The 14,612-nt window shown below is 44.1% G+C and overlaps 3 protein-coding genes across 4 annotated transcripts in view; 2 read left to right on the top strand and 1 right to left on the bottom strand.

Annotated features, from left to right (window-relative positions):
- The window catches only part of ZNF761 (zinc finger protein 761), a 90,704-nt gene extending 89,506 nt beyond the window's left edge, over positions 1–1,198 (bottom strand). Inside the window, 1 exon segment of the mRNA XM_078063589.1 lies at positions 1,003–1,198. Within this exon segment, the coding sequence (XP_077919715.1) occupies positions 1,003–1,198 (196 nt within the window).
- A 287-nt stretch (positions 1,199–1,485) lies between these two features.
- Positions 1,486–14,612, top strand: part of LOC118530333 (uncharacterized) — a 51,193-nt gene continuing 38,066 nt past the window's right edge. Inside the window, exons 1-3 of the mRNA XM_078063410.1 lie at positions 1,486–1,600; positions 8,336–8,585; positions 8,960–9,055. Of these exons, the coding sequence (XP_077919536.1) occupies positions 1,586–1,600; positions 8,336–8,585; positions 8,960–9,055 (361 nt within the window). The 5' untranslated portion in view covers positions 1,486–1,585. The remainder of the gene's footprint in view (positions 1,601–8,335; positions 8,586–8,959; positions 9,056–14,612) is intronic.
- Positions 1,560–14,612, top strand: part of LOC118530339 (KRAB domain-containing protein 5-like) — a 160,104-nt gene continuing 147,051 nt past the window's right edge. For both annotated transcript variants that reach the window (XM_078063423.1, XM_078063422.1), the window contains exon 1: positions 1,560–1,600. The gene's annotated coding sequence lies outside the window, so the exon portion shown is untranslated. The remainder of the gene's footprint in view (positions 1,601–14,612) is intronic.

The raw sequence follows: 14,612 nt of genomic DNA, 5'->3' as shown, positions 1-14,612 counted from the left end.
TGCACTGGGGTCATGAGGAGAGGCAGATTATATACTTTCAAATAGGGAGGGGGTCAGGGATAAGTAAGTCTCTAAGGAATTTTGGAAGCAAGATTTCCAGGACCTTGAGGGGTTAGGTAAAGGGCATCTATTTCCATCTAATAAGACCTTAGTCATGAGGCCCTTCAGATGTGTATCAGTGGGCCGTATGTTTGGAGGATGATTGCCAACATATATCTTGGGGGGTAGAGAAAACGGAAGTTTCCAAAAGAATTTTTATATATTAAAGTAGACTTACAGGATCCTGGGGTGAGGGTGGGTGTTTGGGATAATGTCAAGCTAAGATTGGCTTTTGCCCTTAGCAGAGTATTAACATAGAGGCCGCTGAGCTTCACTCTACCTGTTTTAAGGACTTGTCAATGGGCTGTAGGAAGTAAGGATATTTAACTTTTTCTCTTGCTTTTGCTTCCACATCAAGGGGAGCATTTGGTAACCCCAAAATATGTCTTTTTTGGCATAAGCATTATTTTATTTTATTTATTTATTTTTTTAAAAGATTTTATTTATTTGACAGAGACACAGCGAGAGAGGGAACACAAGCAGGGCGAGTGGGAGAGGGAGGAGCAGGCTTCCCGCCGAGCAGGGAGTCCGATGCGGGGCTCGATCCCAGGACCCCGGGATCATGACCTGAGCCGAAGGCAGACGCTTAACGACTGAGCCACCCAGGCGCCCCATAAGCATTATTTTAGACTGGTTATGTTATTTATTTATTTTTAAGATTTTTTTTTATTTATTCATTTGACAGAGACAGACTCAGGGAGAGAGGGAACACAAGCAGGGGGAGTGGGAGAGGGAGAAGCAGGGAGCCCGATGCGGGGCTGGATCCCAGGACCCTGCGATCATGACCCGAGCACAAGGCAGACGCTTAACGACTGAGCCGCCCAGGCGCCCCAGAAGTGTCGTCCTCTTGTCCCAAGGAAGAATTCAGGGACACGCAGAGCGCAGCAAATGCGCGACACTCACAGGAAAGCTTACTGGAGCAGAGTACGCTCTCGGGAGGTGCGAGCGCGAGCCCCCGACCGGGCTGCTCCGCGTGACTGACGGTCGTTAGCCGGGGGGCGGGCCGCTTGCGACTCGGGGTGGGAATTTCTCGAGAGCAGGGTTTCCGCGCCTTTTCTTCCTTATTTGGTCGGGCGCTTCCGGTCATGGCGCCCGCCATCTTGGGCCCGGCCGGCGCGATCCGGCTCCTGGTGGCGCGCGGCCCGCCCGGGCATCGGACTTCGCCGGTGCGTGGCGTCGCCGCTCCGTCCGCCGTTCCGCAGGCGCCCGGCCCGCACGGAGCCCGCCGGCCGCTCTGACGGAAGCGGGGCGGGGAGACCCAGGGGGCGGCGTGCGGCCGGAGCTCATTGTTTGCGCACGGCTCCCGACACAAAGGACTGGGAAGCGGGGCCTTCTGTGCATTTCACGGTCCTGCCTGCAGGCGCCCGGCTCGCGGGGGCGGAGGCTCCGGCGCGGCTTTGAGGGCATTTTCTCCCGCGGCAGCTGTGATTCCCCGCGAGGTCTCCTCTGAGCAAGGAATCGGGAGCGCGAGCGGAGAGCAGAAGAAATGGCTGATCCTCAGGTAAGCCGGGCGCCCCACGTCGGAGGCCTTGTCATCGTTTTCTCCCGAAATTCCGAGCGCACGGAAGTTGAAACGGTGATTCCTTTAGGACTGATGTGGCCGTGTCCGTGTTTCCACCGATTTTTAAAGACCTTTTTAAGAGGATCCCGAGGGGCGCCGGGGTGGCTCAGCCCGTAAGGCGTCGCACTCCTGAGCCCGGCTCCGGTCGCGATCCCGGGGTGCTGGGGTCGAGCCCCGCGTGGGGGTCCGCTGCTCGCCTCCTCCTGCCCTGCTCACCCCCTTCCCCCGCTCACGGGCGCCTGCTCGCACTCTCCCTCTTTCTAAAATAAAATAAGATCTGTTTTTTTAAAGGATACTGAAGGGTAGCTCTTTAGAACACTTTCCTGTATTGCAGAGCCCTCGTTCCCTCCCCTCCGACTGGCTTCCAGTAGGACACGAACGGCTGTCATTGTGAATTAATGTCTTGTGCGTGTCAGAGATGTTCCCTCTGTGACTGAATTAAAGATTTCTGTCGTGGACGCGGCCGAGCCCTGGGTGTCAGTCAAGGGGAGCATCTCACGGTTAGGTCCCGTCTGGATGCTTCGGTGGCTGCGTGTACGCCGGGATTTAGAAAATGCACAAAGCAGCAGGACGGATACGTGTCCCAGATAACTCGGAAAGTTCTGGAAGAGGCACAGCCTTGCTGCTCAGAATGTGCAGGAGAGATGCTCTGTTGAAAATACGCTGGGAGGGCGCACGGGTGGCTCAGTCGGCTGAGTGTCAGACCGACTTTGGAGTCCAGCGCAGGTCGGGAGCTCGGGGTCGTGGGATTGAGCCCAGCGTCTGTCTCCCACGCTCAGCGGGGGGTCTGCTTGAGAGTCTTTCCCTCTGCCCCTCCCCCCACTCGCGCTTTCTCTCCCTCTCTCTCTCTCAAATCGTGAAAACAAAAAAAATACAGGATGTGGGCGCTGCATGGGGCTTGTAATTTGTATAAATCCACTCTTTCCTCATAATTAGATCCATAATTCTGATTTACTTCTGGGGGCAGTGATAGTAAGTCCTTCCTTGTGCTGCGGGCACTGATAACAATTTGCTTATTATTACAGCTGATGGTAACTTCTTTTACTTGGCTTGGTGCTCTCTGCCCGATTCTTTCTGTGTAGTGTAAATATGTCTCGAAGTCATTCGTAAGGATTGGATGGATTTACTGAAAGGGGTGCAGCAGCCATCACATTGAAACTGGAAACTCCTTTCTTCCGAGTTTCTCTCTGCTTGTAGTTTCCAGTGGAAAATGAGGGCTCTCTCTTTTGTGCACCGGAGGTAACGGACTGCTGGGAGTGGTGTTTGTAAAGAATTCAGGCCGTTGTCCTACAAATTTCTGTTTTACTCCACACCCATGTCTCAGACACACGCTCTTCTTTGTATTTTCAGAAAAGGAAAACCAGAATCACGTAATTAACATGTTTGAGTATCTTAAAATTCTAAAACCTAACATAGCATAAATGGTTATTGGAAGAAAACTTTCAATGAAATACTAGACTCAGAAATGTTAGCGGTTTTCTTTTTTTTCCCCACATTTTTATTTAAATTCTAGTTAGTTAACATATAGTGTAGAGCTGTTTTCTTTATAGCATTCTGTGTGTTTGTTTTTATAGTGTGATTAAAAGAAGCATCATCATCCACACATGGATTTATAAGTTTTATGCCATTGAGAATGTTTCTTCAGTTACTATGACAGTTTTATACTCTATCACTTTTAATGTGTATGTAATGGCTTTTTACATGTGTGGATGTGTGCATAAAATGTAAAAAGTAGATCCATTTTGTGTCCGTGCCTTGTTTCCATCACTCTTCTCAGATTGCACCAGGCTTGTCTCTGTATTATCGTCCCGGGTGTCATTTTAGATCGATTCTAGGTCAGACAACCTGGATTAAAAACTAATCCCTTCCATGTACTGGATGTTTGTCAAAATATTCTCATAAAAAGAACATGTTCTGTTAGATTATTATTACTTCTTTGTCAGTAATTTATGAAAAGTCATTAGAATGCTATCTGGTAACCAGTAAATGCTCAAAAAGGATTGTTGTGCCGTTCTTGGTAAATAAAATGCCTTCAGTTCCAAGTCCTCCAAGAATTCTTAGAGTTCTACCTCTTTGTTATTTAAAAAAAAAAAAAAAAAGTATCCCTTGGCCCATAGGCTACTGCGTCCGTTAGAAATGCAGACTCCGATCCCACTCCAGAAGTCTGGAACAGAATCTGCATTTTCGCAAGATCTGCAATGCCTGTTGTGAAATTCTAACTCACGTTAGAATTTGATAAGTACATTTGTAATCCACCAAAACTTTCCATGTAAGAAATAGATACAACTTCTACTGTGTGATATAAATGTAGTTCTCAAAAATGTGTATGCCTGTATTGATGCCTTCATTTGACAAGTTATCTTGGGTAAACACAGTATTTACAATGGTTTTGTGGTTCATATGCCATCCTCTTACCTCAGGGCTAGAGAATACATTAGAGCATATTAGTGTGTTAAGAATTATCTTATGGGGGCGCCTGGGTGGCTCAGATGGTTAAGTGTCTGCCTTTGGCCCAGGTCAGGATCTCAGGGTCTTGGGATAGAGCCCAACTCAGCAGGGGGCCTGCTCCTCCCTCTTTAGTATTATCATGAGGTAAAGGTAACTGTCCATCTGCAGGTGTGATTTGGAGGTTAAGCTCAAACTGGTTTGGGCCACTGGAGCTCTTTGTCAGAGCAGTCCTTAATCCTTGAGGAAGTTTCCATTATTGGGGGGCTGTGTCCATCAGGTTTTTTGCCTGAGTTGAAAGATAAGCTGGAAAGAGGAGCTTAAGGAAAATGTGGGACAAAGCTCGCTGGGTACAGGCAGGTGGGCAGTAAAGGTCCGGTCTCAGGGTCTAGCTGGTGACAAATCCCTCCTCTGGTTTTATTCCCCTCATTCTTGAGGGGCACAAGGAAAAGGTCTATCTTTTGGAGCTGCTTTCCTGCTAGACATGGGCATATCCTAAGGATTGACTGAGGAGCAGAATTTTTCCTCCGCTAGTTTTAGATATGCTTGTGGGTGTCCAGGTTTAACCCCAAGCTGCTCATATCCCCGTGTTACTACCATTTGTAATTTTATAGCCTCCGTGTGCTTGGACACAAATTGCACCAAGCAGTTAAGTAGGCAGGGTCCAAACAGCAGTAAGAGCAGTGTTCTGTTAGTTTCTTTTTGTTATAGTGGTACTGACATTTACTAGGGAATTTATCCCCCAGGGATGGCCCACTGTGTTTATAGCTTTTAGCATCTCTAGGATAATAGTGACAAGAAGTAAAATTAAGGTGTTCATTGTGGGGCGCCTGGGTGGCTTAGTTGGTTAAGTGCCCGGCTCTCGATTTCGGCTCAGGTCATGATCTCAGGGTCGTGGGATTGAGCCCAGCATCTGGCTCCCACGCTCACTGGGGAGTCGGCTTGAGATTCTTTCCCAATGCCCCTCCCCCTACTCACACTCTCTCTTCCTCTCTTTCTGTCTAAAATAAATAAGTCTTTAAAAAAGCCCCCCCAAAACAAATAAATACACTAGACATTACAGGGCATGGATGCTACATATAGTTTATAATTTATATAAATCCACTGTTTTCTGGTAAGCGATCAAGCTCTGCGCTCAGTGCAGTCTGCTCGAGATTCTCTCCCTCCTCCCTCTGTTCCTCCTCCCCCACCCCCACTTGCTCACTCTCTCTCAAATAAATAAAATCTTAAAAAAAAGAAAAAAGGTGTTCATTGTAAAATCAGACCAAGTCAGAGGGGTCTAGGGCATCTATTTGCCATGTATTAACAATAAACTGTGGTATTTATTACTCAACAGTCAGAGAATGATTTAATCTGTTAAAGGGGCCTGGCAGCAAACAATAAGGCTGAAGAAACCAGAACAGCAGAACTAGTGTCCTACGGATAGAGATTATTATGGTTTAAATTTGAGAGCCCTTACGCACTGAGGCTCTCCTAACCTTGTGAGCTTCTCCAACAGAAGTTTCAGGTCAGTGAATGGCTCACAGGAATATTTGTTGTTACCTGGTGCTAGTAGCATGGCCCCCCCCCCCCCCCCCGGGCCTCTGGGTAGATGCCTGTTTTACTCTCCTAGGGTGGATTCAAGGTAGGGCTCCGTCTAACGGGAAGGAAGAGCATGTGGTTAGTAGCACCGGGTATTACTACAGTCCCCAGTTTCATTTGGGTGAAGCTTAATTTCAGTGGGTAGAGGGAGGAATTTCATATTTGTTGAGTGTATCCATCACCTGTCAGAGATTAATTATATGCTTAATGGCTTGAGAAACCTGTGGGTCTGGAGGTGAGAAGGAGTCAGAGCATTTTGGAAAGCCCTCCCATACGTCATCCCAAATGGGCCAAGATTTTAGTTTGCCCTTTGGGGTAGCTCTCACTCTGGTGAGAGCTGTTGGTAGTAACTTTAACCAATGTTCCTGTTTCCTGGCACAACTTTGCCAGAGTCTGGTTTAGGGTTCTGCTCTCCCGTTCTGTCTTCCCGGAAGACTGAGTCTCCAGGCAGAGTGTAACCTCTACATGACACCTCAAATGATTTTGGATATAAAGCCTGGCCCATTGTCATTCTGGATTGACCTTGGCAACTGAAATTGAGGAATTTTCTCCTTTACTAAGGGCCTAGTTACTTTGTTAGTTCTTTCTGTCCTTCAGGGAAAGGCCTTAGTCCATCCAGTGAATGTATCTACAAACACCGGGGGCCATTGGCATTACAGTAAAGTCTGTTCACCAATCCTCCCCTGGCATTGTCCAAAAGACAGGTCTATTTTAGTTAAACCAACAAGCTTAAACTTTAATTTACAAAAATGATCCCAGATACGTAGATGTGAAAAAATTTGGGTTACTTTATATTTTTGTCGATTTTAGAATGCCCCCCCCCCTTTTTTTAACAAGCATTTGTCTTTTAACCAGCTAAATGGAACTCTAACTGTGCCAAGTGCACGCTTCCAGTGACCCAGGGAGTTGCTGCCTCCTTTTTTCAGGGTTAAGGGAAAGGAGGAAGTGCTTACGGACCAAGCAGCCAGGGTGGACATTTAAACTGGGAACAACAGACAGACCAAACAACCAGGTGAGATGGAGGTTTCAATCTCACAGACCTTAGACTAGTCTCCGTTAGGTCACTCCCATTTTGCTAGGTTAGATCATCCCAAGCCTGTGAAAGGTCCTGTGATCTGTCATCAGGGATGTCTAGACTCAAGTTGAATGAGTATTCAATTCCCCCAGAGTATTCTGACCTAATATTATGCTGGCTTGCCCAGACTTTGTGAGACAACTCTAGTTTACCTCTGAAAGCTGTGTCACAGGGCGCCTGGGTGGCTCAGTGGTTAAGCATCTGCCTTCAGTTCAGGTCATGATCCCAGGGTCCTGGGCTCGAGCCCCTCATTGGGCTCCCTGCTCAGCGGGGAGTCTGTTTTTCCCTCTACCCTTCCCCCTGCTCATGATCTGTGATCTCACTCTCTCTCTAATAAATAATTAAAATCTTAAAAAAAAAAAAAAGCCGTGTCACGTACCTGTTGTTAACTTACCCCAACAGAAGTCCTTCTGAGTAATAGTAGTCAGAGTGGATGCTGGATTTCAGGTGATGTCCGAACCCCAGGCTGGCAGTCACAGGCACGAAGATTGAGAGCCCCCTTCCTCCCTCAGGGAATCTGCCCCCCGCCCCAGTAACTTGAACAGTTTAGCCGGGGTGAGCTTGTGGTGCCCAACTGCTTCATCTGTTGGAAGCCAGGGAACCAGAGGCCAGAACCTGGGAAGGACACCTGTCCCATCTGGATCACCAAATTTGTAACTGAACTAAAGTGAATTTGCTTCCCGGTGAATCACAGACAGAAACTACACAGTGAGTTGTCACACAAAGGAAAATTTATTTATAGTAAATAAGGAGATCACAGGGAAAAATTTCCAAAGCCAAGACTCCCAGAGCAAGAGTGAATGAGTTCCTTTTATTTAGGCTTAGGATGAATATTTAGAAAGGGTAGCCTTGTCATCTTATGAAGAGGTGGGCATAAGGTCATGCATCTGCTTTAAGGAAACCATTCTAACCACACTTTGTATGTTATGTAAATGAGCTTTGTGCTCCTCCTTGGGGGAGAATTTAGTATTATAATGAGGTAATGGTAACTGTAGGTCACTCCATGGGTCACTCCGAGGTGCATCTGCACAAGTGTGAGTTGGCAGTTAAGCCCAAACTGGTCTGGGTGGTCTGGGTGCTGGAGCATTTAGTCAGGGTAGTATTTACTACTTGTGTAGTAGTTTTTGTTTCCATTATGGGAAACTATGTCCCTGGGGGGTTTTTTGCCTGAATTTAAAGATGGGTTGGAGGGGCGCCTGGGTGGCTCCAGTCCAGTCGTTAAGCCTCTGCCTTCGGCTGAGGTCATGGTCCCAGGGTCCTGGGATCGAGCCCCGCATCAGGCTCCCTGCTTAGCGGGAAGCCTGCTTCTCCCTCTCCCCCTCTCCCTGCTTGTGTTCCCTCTCTCACTGTGTCTCTGTCTGTCAAATAAATAAATAAAATCTTAAAAAAAAAGAAAAAAAAAAGGCTGGGAAAAAGAGCTTAAAGAAAATTTGGGACAGATTCAAGGGGTACTAGCAGGTGAGCAGTAAAGGTTAGGTCGTGGGTCTAGCTGGTGACATTAACTTCCTCTTTCATCTTAGGAACCATTGTGAACTCTGTCAATGGCCACTTGGTAACTGTGGTATTTATTGCAGGGACTGCTGACATTCAGGGATGTGGCCATAGAATTCTCTCAGGAGGAGTGGGGATGCCTGAACCTCGTTCAGCGGGAATTGTACAGGGATGTGATGTTAGAGAACTATGGAAACCTTCTCTTCTTGGGTGAGGATAACTTCCTTCCAGACTTCCCAAACCACACTCAGGGTTTTCTTCCTTCCCTTGAAGACCGTCTCTTGGAAGATTCTTCTTTGCACGACTGGGATTCAGATGGCTGCAGTAAGGGAAGTAAGTAAGGGTTTATAGGTGGAGAGAAAAATCTTCATGATGTTTCCTTTCCAGCTTTAGCTTCCCCTTCCTTAAGGTAACATCATCATTTCTGTAGATTAGTGGCGATTCTAAATATTGAGGGGCATAAAACGGTACTGCCCACATCTAAACTCCAATTTCCGCTCTTTATTATTGCATGTAGTACTTGGAAGTGGAATCCAAGATCTGAACATTACAAATCCCTCTTTTATGTTCTCAGTGGGCTGTTAGACCACAGCTTCTGGGAAGTCATTTTCTAGAATTCTACAATGTCTTCTCTTCTCTAGTGAGCATAATACTGGATTGAAAGCTAGAATCTCTAGCAATACTCATTCCTTTTTTCTAATAAACAGGTCTTGTTGTGTCAAAGCCAGACCTGGTCATCTTTTTGGAGCAAAAGAGGGAGCTCTGGGATGTGAAGGGAAAGGAGACAGTAGCCATCCACCCAGGTAGGTGGGAATGAATAAAGCAGATGACAGAGGTGAGGCCCAAAGGCCAAGGAGGAAGCTAGACCTTACACTGTGGTTTGGGTAGCTCTCTTTGAATAGAAATAAGTTTGAGAAGCCTTGGTGTATTTCTCTTGCTGTCAGAGGGACACCCCCTGTCCAACACTCATCATGCTCTTACATCCTATGAGGATTCTCATTCAGCTCTAGTGATCTTCCATCACATTCACAGCAGAGACAACACCCTCCACTTGGATGGTGAAGGCCTTCGTGATCTGAGTGCTTTTCCATTGCTTTTGGAGGCCTGGGGAAATCTGTTACAGGAAAAATCTGCCTATTTCTGAGGAACTCTGTTAGACCATTTCTAAGTTCTGTTTTGCCTCATGTCAGAGGTGTGTGCGGGGAGTGGTGGGCATATTGGGGCTTGGTGCAGAAATCCCAGGAACAGTGGAGACAGATTTCACCTCTTTTCTGCTTTATGATTTCCAATTTTATGGAAGCTTTAAACATAACTGTACAAAATGGAGATAGTAATTTCTTCAAATAACAAAGCACCTCCCTAAAATGAGAAAATCTAACGCTTCATTTCCCTTCACAATTTCCTTTCTCTTGTCTGGACTAAGAGTAGAAATGACAACTCAATGCGATCCAATTCCTCACTTTAATGTTTCTGTTTGTATCCCAGAGTTCCTACATAAGATAATGCCATAGGGGAGCTAGAACACTTAGTACTTAGTACATAATGTCCCAGTTGTTACCTTATTTCTTAATAATTGCATCATCTTATAATTTTGTCCAGTTTAATATGAATTTCCTGTGACTGTGTCCTATTTTCACTTTCTGATTACTTTTATAGGAGATTCACTTGATTTTGAAATGAGAGGTTCTGCTATGACAAAGGCATGTGCTTTATAAGAAATGAATTATATAATTAGTAAAAGTCCCATATTAAAAAAAAAAAAGTTTTGTTCATGTAATTTATTTCAGGAAAAATTAATCTTCAGGTTTTTCTTCTACTTTCCTAAGAATGTATCTGAATTTAATCCCAAATATTTATTTTATTTTATTATTTTAAAGATTTTATTTATTTATTTGACAGAGACACAGCGAGAGAGGGAACACAAGCAGGGGGAGTGGGAGAGGGAGAAGCAGGCTTCCCGCGGAGCAGGGAGCCCGATGTGGGGCTCGATCCCAGGACCCTGAGATCATGACCTGAGCCGAAGGCAGACGCTTAACGACTGAGCCACCCAGGCGCCCCTCTGTGTTTATTTAGAAATAAAGGGCTTTTGTTTGTTTGCTTGGTTCTAAAGAATGGATCACAGCTTTACATTCTTTGTAAGAGTAGGAGGAACATATTAATAACATAATACATTTCTTTAATGTCTTTTAAGTGCTCGTTCATAAAATTTTCCATTAGAGATTTTTATGATTGATCATAATGAATTTCCTTCACAGTTTTACTGCCATATAGGGCATAGCAATGATTCAAAATGCTTGCTTTTCATACATGCACAGTCACAGTTTAAAATGATAGTAAAATAGAAGAATTCTTTTTTAATAATACATGTTTTTGTTTGCTGTTTTGTTTTTTTTTTCTTATTTTTTTGAGAGAAAGAGAGATGGTAGAGGAGAGGCACCCAGGTGCCCCAGAAAGAATCAGACATCTTGGGACGCCTAGGTGGCTCAGTTGGTTAAGCGTCTGCTTCAACTCAGGTCATGATCTCAGCGTCCTGGGATTGAGCCCTGCATCGGGCTCCCTACTTGGTGGGGAGCCTGCTTTTTCCTTTCCCTCTGCCCTGCCACTCCGCCTGCTCGTGCTTGCTCTGTCTCTCTCAAATAAATAAATAAAATCTTAAAAAAAAAAAAGTCTGAATCTTTCTTCCGCTTAATCAAGTCTGTTGCTGATTCTTCAGTTTATTTATTTATTTATTTTTAAGATTTTCTTTATTTATTTGACAGAGAGAGACACAGGGAGAGAGGGAACACAAGCAGGGGGAGTGGGAGAGGGAGAAGCAGGCTTCCCACTGAGCAGGGAGCCCGATGCGGGGCTTGACCCCAGGACCCTGGGATCATGACCTGAGCCGAAGGTAGACTCTTAACGTCTGAGCCACCTAGGCGTCCCCAGTTTATTTTTAAATTCAGTAATTGTACTGTTTAGCTCCCAATTTCTGTTTTTTTTTTTTTTTTTATTTGACAGCAAGAGAGGGAACACAAGCAGGGGGAGTGGGAGAGGGAGAAGCAGGCTTCCCGCCGAGCAGGGAGCCAGATGCGGGGCTCCATCCCAGGACCCTGGGATCAGGACCTGAGCCGAAGGCAGATGCTTAACGACTGAGCCACACAGGCGCCCCTCCCAATTTCTGTTGTTGTCTTTTATACTTTCTACCTCTTTGGCTTTTTGTTTTGATCATGCATAGTTTTCCTGATACCATTTATTTTCCTATCTCTTTTCTCTTCTTCCTGTATGAGCATCTTTCTCATGGTTATTTGAATTCTTCGTAGGCATTTAATAGTTCTCTATTTATTTAGGGCCAGTCTGGAGTCTTTATTTTGTTCCTTTGATTGGGACTTATTTTTCTTTTTTTTTCTTTTTTTTTTTGTATGCCTTGTGATCCTTTGTTGAGATTTGGGGATTAAAACAAACAAACAAAAGAAATGGCCTCTGGTCCCAGGCTTTATGTACTTACTTTGACAGGAGAACACAAATAACAGTCAGCTGTGCTGCTAATTCTGGGGCTTGTCAACATGTTTTGGGGATATGTAATATCTGAGTTTTTGTAATTTTCCAGTTGTAAAAGTGTTTTTGTTTTTTTTTCCTTCTTTGGAGCCCGTGATACCTTCCTCTCCCTGATGTTTGCCTTCAGCTCTGCCGTTTCTCTGCTGTTTGAACAAGTACTCAGGTTTTCTCTGAGCGGCCACCATAGCGCATCCAGACGGTGCCCTCAGCCCTCCATGTCATGCACGAGAGGAAGAGGTCTATCAGGCAGCTGCAAAAGCCAGATCATTAAACATAAGAGGTCACTTACGTCTTTCTCTCCTGAGGAGAGGTGAGAGTTTTCTCACAGTCTTGTTATGGAATGCTAGGCAGCGTGAACAACTATTGAAGGCAAGTGTAACAAACTCCTGGTCTCTTCAGTGTGACTCTCCATTTTGTGTCTGCCTGTGGTGCTGTGGTCTCCTAACTGGCTTCTGGAGCACTGAAAAAGGTAGTTTGGTCCATTTTCGTCTCCATGGAGGAGCAAAGTCCTGGTGGTTCTCATTTCTCCATTCTGCTGATGTCCTATGACGGGTATTAATTTTGTACATTAGCATTTTAATGTCTATTTACGTTAAGTGTAGTAAGTGGGGTAATTACCAGGTGTCTTTCAGTTATATCTTCTGAAGCCCTAGGCTTATTGGCAAAGACAATATTCTTTCCATAGAGTGATATGGAGAGATATGAAAGCTGTGGCCCTGGGGCTGTGCCTGGGGAGGGAGGAGGGTAGAAAAGGGCAGGAAGGATTTTATGATGGATATAACCAAACTGGGACAATTGCCCATAATGAAATTTTAGTGCCAGAAGAGACTGAGGATAGGAAACATCTCGAGGAAAGCCCCACTTTAAGACAGTGTGTCTTTCTTTTTTCTTTTGACCATATTTGAGTATTTTTGAATGGCAAATATCATTAACTTTACTCTTAAATTATTTCATGCCTTTATTGCTAGTGTGCACGTAAAATCATTTGTTTGTTGCTGTCTGACAGATATGAGGGGCATTTATATAGTAGGAATCCATTCAATACCTACTTTTCCATGGAAAGTTAAGGACACTAATGTGCAGTGTGAAGAAAACCTAAATGGAGATGCTGTTTGTGGTTGACCTATAACACTGATAAAAGTCACCATGAAGTATGTGTTCATCATTCTTTGCATTCAAATAAAACAGAGGAACATTCTCAATTTTCAGTAGTTTTACCCACTGCTGTTTGAGGAGAAAACGCTGGCAGTTCATGAAAATCTGGATGTGTCTTCATAATAGCAAGAGATAGAAGTCATTTTTTTTTTTAAGGATTTTATTTATTTATTTGTCAGAGCGAGAGAGAGAGAACACAAGTAGGGGAAGCGGCAGGCAGCGGGAGAAGCAAGGAGCCCAATGTGGGGCTCGATACCAGGACCCTGGGATCATGACCTGAGCTGAAGGCAGACGCTTAACGTCTGAGCCACCCAGGCGTCCCAAGAGCTAGAAGTCTTGGTCTCTGTGGTCGAGGTGGTGCTTCAGCCTCACTCCTGAGTACTGAGATTTGCCCAATGGTGTCTTGTGTGGATAGTTGCTAGTTGAGTGTTCTGTGAGAAAGACTGAAGTGGGAACTACCCATTTCACCATCTTGGATGATGTCACCCCTCTGTGATCAATGCTTTTATGTCTCATGAGCTAAAATCAGTGTTTTCTACATACCTATATGCATATGTGTGTTTATATCTTATATACATATACACATAGATTGTTTTCCATCATGTAGACTTGTTTTCCAAGAAGTAGTGTACATTTAGATACTGAAAGATAACACTATTAATAACAGTGACAAACTCCGTTAGTGTTAAAGATTATTCTGTATAATATTCATACTGCCATTTTGGTTGTTTGATTGGTTATCACAGCATTAAAAACATGTTTATGTTTTTGTTTTTGTTTTCACTTTAATCCTCATGTTTTAGTTACAGCTCTAGGAATATTCCAGGGGAATATGTTCAAGCAAAGTTTGATGGTACCAGGAACATTTGGTTTATTTATTTATTTGTTTGTATATTCTAATGGATATAGTTGGGTTGGGATTTATCCATTTTTTTATGCTTTTCCTTATACCCAGTCTGTTACTTCTTTCTTGACTTTTCCTGTGTGCTTTTTAAGAAAATAATTCTACATATTACTCTGTTACTTGGAACGTTCTGTTCTCAGCATCTCATATGATTTAAGCTAAAAATTAGAACATGCTTTTAAAAACCAGTCACAGTGTGAAGTTACTTCCTATCTTTAATTTTATATATTGTCTATATAAGTGTATTGTGACACTGATCTATTTACTTCCAGTTGTTTTTTGTCATGATGAGTATGTTTTTTTAAAAAAATAAAGTCATTTGTACAAATCATAAAGAGCTGAATGGAAAATTGCAACTGATTACATCTCCAGAAACCACTGAGATCAAGAAAGAGAATATTGTTGGTCCTGTAATACTTTTTCTTTAGCTCCTCAGGGACTTTGCCCAAAGTTCAGCACTCTTTTAACATGTAAGGCAATAGATTGCTATCTTCATTTTTATACTTTGTATAAATGTAATCAGGCCATAGGAATTCTTTTGTATTTGGTTTTTTTCTTTCCATATGTTGTTTGTGAACTACTGCGTGTTATTGTGCATCATTCATCAGAATGGATGGATCCAATTCCATTGTGTGAATATCAGAACAGTCGATGGCATCATTTTACTGTTAAGGGGCATGTGGATGGATTTCAGTGTAGGACTATCATGAATATACTGGTATATAAAATCTACAACTTGTCTTTTAGTGAATCATGCATTATAGGTT

Source organism: Halichoerus grypus, chromosome 15 (assembly GCF_964656455.1).
Source record: "Halichoerus grypus chromosome 15, mHalGry1.hap1.1, whole genome shotgun sequence".
Lineage (NCBI taxonomy): Eukaryota > Metazoa > Chordata > Mammalia > Carnivora > Phocidae > Halichoerus > Halichoerus grypus.
The sequence above is the reverse complement of the archived record's forward strand: the minus strand, read 5'-3'. Positions and strand labels throughout refer to the sequence as shown.